Raw genomic sequence first — 6,629 nt, 5'->3', positions numbered from 1 at the left:
CATCATGTCAAATCTCAAATAGCCAATATTTCCAGACAGTACCTACTTTAAATAGGGCATCAATGATGAAACCTACATCTTCATGGAAGGGATTTTGGGAATGTTATGAAGGGTTCAATGTCACAGTTAAAACTGTGCAGTCTGTGATCACCTGAGGTCTCTTGGAGATCTGCGGTCAAATGCAAGAGATCCATAGTCAACAACTGATTGATAAAGTCTTGATTAGTTTGGACCGTAACAGTCTACTCACTTTAGCAGCAACCTCAGGTACAGTGTAATGGTTTTCCAAGAGATCTCCAGCCTCTTGCTTTCCAGACTTTCCAACTTGAATAAAGAATCAGTAAGATTATCAAAAGATGAAGGGGTTTTGGGTGTTGTATCCAGTTCTTGCCCCTTGTCAGACGATTCTTGCATTGTCTTGATATTTAAACGAGGGTCTTCAAAGACTGACTGCAGTTCATAATTAAGTTTTGCTGCCAAGTCCTCTTCAGAAACCACTGCAAAAAAGCCAAACTTTCTCCAACAATAATGACTCTTTTTAGATGTTTTAAGGTGTAGGCAACAGCTTCTGCTGCACTCATGGTACGCTTGCTGATTGAAACAATTAGCTCTTTTCCCATATCGTTCACCCCAGGAGATTACACATTGTCCATTGTGTAGTGTTGGTAGGTCGTTCATAGATGTGTCAATGTGCAAAAGTGGTTTAGAATATGAAACAATGTATGGCACACTGAAGATCTCTCCGGCTGTGCTGAAATGCAGATCAAAGATCATCGTTGACGTAGGGGCAACCTTCTTCCAGATGTTGTCCTGAAGGAGGCATCCAGTGTTGTGCATGAACGCGTTCATATTTTCGCCGAACGCTGAACTGAACGAATCACTTTTCATACAATGAACGTGAACGAGAGCGGCGCTCACTCTGGCAGGAATGAACACCACGCGCAGTTCACGTTCACGCTCATTTGAAAAGTCAGGTTTTACCAGGGCTTAATTTGAGCCGGAACATGTTCCGTCACCTCCGACATTGGATCCGGCACCTCCTGTGTCACTAAAATGAATTGCCTAAATGAAAAAAAAAAAATTACTGTTTGTGTAGTGTTCAATGTTTGTGACACATGAGTCATGAAGTGCGCGCTTGTTGTACTTGTTGAGATTGCTGTTAGCCTCGATCGTTTCACGCAGGGGAAAAATGTCAAAAAGTTTTTTGTACAGATAAATCCAGCATCTGAAATTGAATGCAATGTTTGTTTATTAGAGCTATATGCTATATAATTTTCAGTTTTCAGAGCTATTCAATTCATTTGGACAAATATAAGTCAGGAAGAGTTATTTAGATCAATATTAATGAATGTAAATGGCATTGTCATTGTTTACTCACTGTTTACTGTCTTTTGAGGATGCTAGAATGTGTTGGTCCAATATTTCACATTGAGCAGGGTAAGGTCATCTTAAGTTAAGTTGTTCAGCTGCTAGCTGTTCATTTTCTTTAGACAAATAAGACAAAAACTTGACTCTTGAACTAGATTCTCAGGGAAGTAGTTTTCGAACAGAATTTCAGCCATATCCAAGACAAGTACAGGCTGCAATTATGCTTATAGAGCCTGTGTCTCCTATGTCTATGGAACATGGTATTTTGGTGTTTTTTTCCCTTTCTTTTACAGTATTGTTTTGCACCCCATTTACTTTAAAGGGTTAGTTCACCCAAAAAGGAAAATGATGTCATTAATAACTCACCCTCATGTCGTTCCAAACCCGTGAGACCTCTGTTCATCTTCGAGAAACACTGAACTGAAATTCTGGAAATTATATTAAAGCAATTGTGTGTGTTTACACATATTGTCTTTGGATTATGTTCCTTGCTGCCCTGTCGTCACAGCATGAGGAAAATAAGGTCAAGCTTTGAAAGGTAACGTCTAGGTCAGGCTAATTACACAGATGAACAGGTGATCGTTTAATGACCATCAAGATGCACTTGGCTGACCTCATTAAATGAAACCATAACAAAGTCCTCACCAGTTGATTTAGTACATAACAGTGTATGAATTTGATTGTATAATCATCAATGCATTACTCTTTTCTGAAAGAGAATCATTAGTTAACTCTTTGACAAAAAAAAGCCAAATAGTCATTGTTGTTTTTTAGAATCAGCTTCTAGATTTTCTCCCTTCATTCTTTTCTAGCATTGGCCTAGCATTGTGTGAATTTTAGACACCCTTGCCACTTTTACAAGATGAAATTATATTAACTTCACATTCACTCAACACTAACTTGTTCTGCACTGCTAATCTTGCTTTATCTTTTAATGCTCACAGTCTGATGCAATTCTATCTGCTGATATCATGTGGCCAATCAGGGATTGCCAATCTTATTTTAAGACGGCTGGACATTTGTCCAGTGCTTCTTATGGGAGGAAATCTTTCTAAGAAGGAGACAGGTGTCTGTCCCTGAGTTGTTAATGATTTGGAAAGCATGCCTTGGTTTTAAAAGTGAATGATAAAAAAATAAAGCATGTAAAAATTGACCAGAATCATTCAAACATTATAATGTTTCTGCCCTAATAAGTTAAAAGAGTAGATTTTGTTTATTGTTTGAGGATCGTGCAACTTACTTCTAATGAATCTTACAAACATTCCTTTTTAGGGTTGTATAAATGTTCTAGTCAGTAACATCTGAAGCTGTTTAATTGCTTTAACGGACGGAAAACCTTCACTAGCATTAGCACCGTACACCACAATGAGCTTTAAAATGAATTTGGAGAGCACAAACTGAAATGACTTTGATGTGTTTTATTGATAAAAAATAAAACAATTTACAAATTAATAAAATAACCATTGTTAAACGAAATATATAGTAAATATATATGCTGGAAATACATAAACAAAAACATGGATTATATAAAATGTATTTTTGTGAGGAAAAAATAAATAAAATTAAAAAATTAAATAGATAGATGGAAAATGTAAGGACACCAAGTAAAGAATGAATAGAATGTGAGGTTATATCTGTGGGAGTCACTAGGGGAAGTGTTTTAGGGCTCAAGCCCTGGATGTTTTGGTCTGTGGGAGGTATTGCGTAAATCCTTAAATTATACAAGCATTTCCGTGAATATTTTTGGCTGGATCTACCCAGAATAGACCAGTTTAGGGGTGGGATGACAGGGGCATTGGCCCTAGCGAAAACACTTAATTACAGAAGAATTAGATATAGATTTATTTAGTGACCCTAGCTGTTATTTTATTATATGTTCTTGTAGATGTTGACCTGACACAAACTCTATGCAAGTACACAAAGTGCATTGAAGTTTGTTTTATATGAACAGTGCTGTCAGCTCCTTATACTACTTTAATGGCAGTTTTGCTGAGCAAGTCCGATCTTACAAACATTTTTATAACAGTCTACCTGAGCAATACCACATCCTGATTAATGGCCCTTGAGGTTTCTTGCAAGCAATGACATCTGTTTTCGATTTTGTAGAGAATGTTTATGTACTTAAATGTTTCTTTATTAAAATGTAAAACAAAAATCCCTAAAAGGGATTATAGAGTTATGATGTTTTGGTCTATGTCCCAGATGCTGTCAAATCCTAGAAACGCGCCTGGGTATATCCTCAACTATAAATGAAGTGAAAACACATTACCATTTAAATAAAATCAGGAAAGCTGACTTTAACCAAAACCTCTTAATTGTAATTTTTTTTACCTTTTAATTCCACAAAAGTTACTTTATTTCCTCCTAAAAAATAAAGGTTCTACAATTTTCAGTTCAGTTCTTAAAATAACATTTTAATAATCCAAAGAAAACTTTCCCGCTCTAATGTTTTGGTAACACTTTACAATAAGGTTCACTTAGTTAATGTATTAACTAACACAAATGAACAATAAACAATGCATTTGTGACCCTGAAGCACAAAAGCAGTATTTGTAGCAATAGGCCAAAATTATGGATTTTTCTTTGATGCTAAAAAATCATTAGGATTTTAAGTAAAGATCATGTTCCATGAAGATATTTTGTAAAACTCCTACAGTAAATATATAAAAACTAATTCTTTTATTAGTAATATGCATTGCTAAGATTTCATTTGGACAAATTTAAAGGCAATGTTCTCAGAATTTAGATTTTTTTGCACCCTCAGATTCCATATTTTCAAATAGTTCCTCCTAACAAACAATACGTCAATGGAAAGATTATTTATTCATCGTTCAGATGATGTATAGATCTCAATTTCGAAAAATTGACACTTAAGACTAGTTTTATGGTCCAGGGTCACATTTATTACAGTATTTCTTAATCCTTGTCAATGTCAGTTAATAAAGATACAGTCGTCCACTGTTAGTTCATGTTAATTCACAGAGCATTAACTAATGCTAACAAGCACAACTTTTCATTTTAATAATGCATGATGTTGAAATTAACGTCAACTAAGATTAATAAATGCTTTGTTTATTCTTAGTTCATGCTAACTAAAGTAAATGAACCAGACGTTTTTGTGCAATGGAAAGGCTCCACTGATGTTACAGGTTCTTAGTGGAAAAAGGTTCTTCTGATTATTAAAATGCTTCTTATAAAAACTTAGGTTCTTTGGGGAACCCAATATGGTTCTTTTGTTGCATTGCTCACAACCCCCTTTTAGAACTATCATTTCCAAGATTATGTTTCACAGATGGGATATTTTATACAGATGCACGGGTAAACAAGCAAAACTACCTACATCCACACTTTGCTACTTTCATCTCCTCATAGAGGTGTCGGACAGTGAGGACTCCCTTTTCTTGGTACATGACTGCAATTGGGTCCAGTTTGGTTGGGACGCAACATGCCATGTTTGCCTTTTTGGGATTGCTCAGGTTAACCAGAGTTTGGATGATTGCATGTTTAGAGGGGGTTACATCATCAGTCAGGGGGAAATAACACACGCCTTTACACTCGTAAGCGTCATACTCGGGCGGGGCCACGATCCATTTATCCCACCCGATATCTTTGAAGTTCACCTTCAGAGAAGTTCTCCGACAGTAATTGTTTGTTGCTCTCCTCTTTTTCCTGTAGTGCTGGTTCACAGGAACACGATTGTCCCAAAACACCCGCTGCTTCTCATGAAGAAGCACCTCTTTCATTGACTCTCCCTTTCTGTTCCCGAGATCGTTTGAAAATACTATTACGACCGCCGAGCTGTTGTCCTCCAAACCCAGGCTTATATCAAGCAACTCACAGTCCCGTTCGATCTCCACCTGAAGTTCGCCGACCCCACGTCCAGATTCGTGCCAGTTCCTGACAGCTCTGGTCACGTCAAACGCCTCCCAAGTGTTTTTGCCCTCAGTCACGTCTCTCCCATCTAGAAGATTGAAAATGTTTGCATTCTGCTGGTAATCTACATCATAAACATTGATGGATGTGAAGAGGTCAGTGCAGGTGTTTTTACTTCTTTCCCAGAGAGTGTACAGCCTCAGCTGGACTGATGTGATCTCTTCGTGATTTGGGATGGAAATGTTGAATAGCAGTCTGTGTTGTGTTTTGTTGCCCTGTCTAACGGAATAAATAACATCTGCAGAGAACATGAAGTAGAGATTAATAATCCTTTTCACCAATAAACAAGTCACAAACTTCATTTTTGGTATGGAAGAAGGTAATGATCTGGCTTTGGAAAGATGTAAATCTTGTCATCAGAAACATTGAACTCTGATGAAAGTTTGTGAGCTTTCTTTATGCACTTACCCTGTATGATGAAGCTTCGGATGACATCTGACCGAGGGATGGAAGTCTTGTCAGAAGCATATTTATTATAGATATCGATCATGAACTGAGGAGGATGAACCTTGCGTTGTTCTCGCGGCACGCTTGATAAATTCAACTTCCTCAAAAAATCTTCCTTCATGAAGCCCAAAAAGTTCTCCAGTTTGGAGTTAAAGTCATGTTCTTCGTCAAGGCTTCGTTCTTCTGCTTGAATGAACAGTGTGTCTTCCAAATTGGCGATTTCTCCTAAAGATTTCCCCTCGCAAAGTCCAACTGACGTAGCAAAAATGATGGACATCAGGAGGAGCAGATATCGTAAACCCTGCATCTTCATCTAGTTTCTAAAACGGATAGGTGACTTTCCCCTGCAAGTTTAACATCTGACTTTCGTTTGAGGACGATCCTTTGAAATCGGGGTTCCTCAAGTGAACCTCAGGGTAACTCCCATGCCCCACACGCTCTGGAAACCAAAAGAGTAGCATAGCTCTTCTTATCTTTGACACTGATGTTGATGCTTTATGTTATCTCGAGGAAGCTTGTAGTTAATGAGGGTTCTGTAAACACTTTGGGAACAGACTTTAAAAACTAATGAGTGAGATTTTAACAACCCTTATTTACAGGGTCAGGCTGTTTTTAGAAAAGCAACTCCATCATATGTTTGTTAAGATGCTTCTACTAATCAGCCTTAGCTATGATAAATATTAACATTATAGATTCCATTGCTTTCGTTCATTTTCATTTAGTCAACCACCCAGTTAAATTCAAAAGCTTGAATCCGGCCATGCAAGGGTTAATGGCTCTGCGTTGACCTTTGCCCTGTTGTTCTATGCTCCTAATGCAACTCCGTAGGTTTTCAAAAAAAAATATAAAAATAGAAACACACACACAATATGTACCAAAAC

The 6,629-nt window shown here is 37.3% G+C and overlaps 1 protein-coding gene across 2 annotated transcripts; it reads right to left on the bottom strand.

The window, feature by feature from the left end:
- Window positions 1-3,938: 3,938 nt before the first annotated feature.
- Window positions 3,939-6,587, bottom strand: LOC132121186 (growth/differentiation factor 2-like). Of its 2 annotated transcripts, XM_059530372.1 has the most exons (3): window positions 5,710-6,586; window positions 5,417-5,539; window positions 3,939-5,329 (listed from the first exon to the last, which is right to left on the bottom strand). In XM_059530372.1, the coding sequence occupies exons 1-3, from the start codon at window positions 6,059-6,061 to the stop codon at window positions 4,701-4,703; spliced, it is 1,104 nt and encodes a 367-aa protein (XP_059386355.1). In that variant the 5' UTR covers window positions 6,062-6,586; the 3' UTR covers window positions 3,939-4,700. The 2 variants fall into 2 exon arrangements, with proteins under 2 accessions (XP_059386355.1, XP_059386353.1); XM_059530370.1 differs by having other exon boundaries at window positions 3,939-5,539; window positions 5,710-6,587.
- Between the last annotated feature and the right edge of the window lie 42 nt (window positions 6,588-6,629).

Source organism: Carassius carassius, chromosome 39 (assembly GCF_963082965.1).
Source record: "Carassius carassius chromosome 39, fCarCar2.1, whole genome shotgun sequence".
NCBI lineage: Eukaryota > Metazoa > Chordata > Actinopteri > Cypriniformes > Cyprinidae > Carassius > Carassius carassius.
Note: the sequence above shows the minus strand (reverse complement) of the source record. Positions and strands in the feature narration are given on the sequence as shown.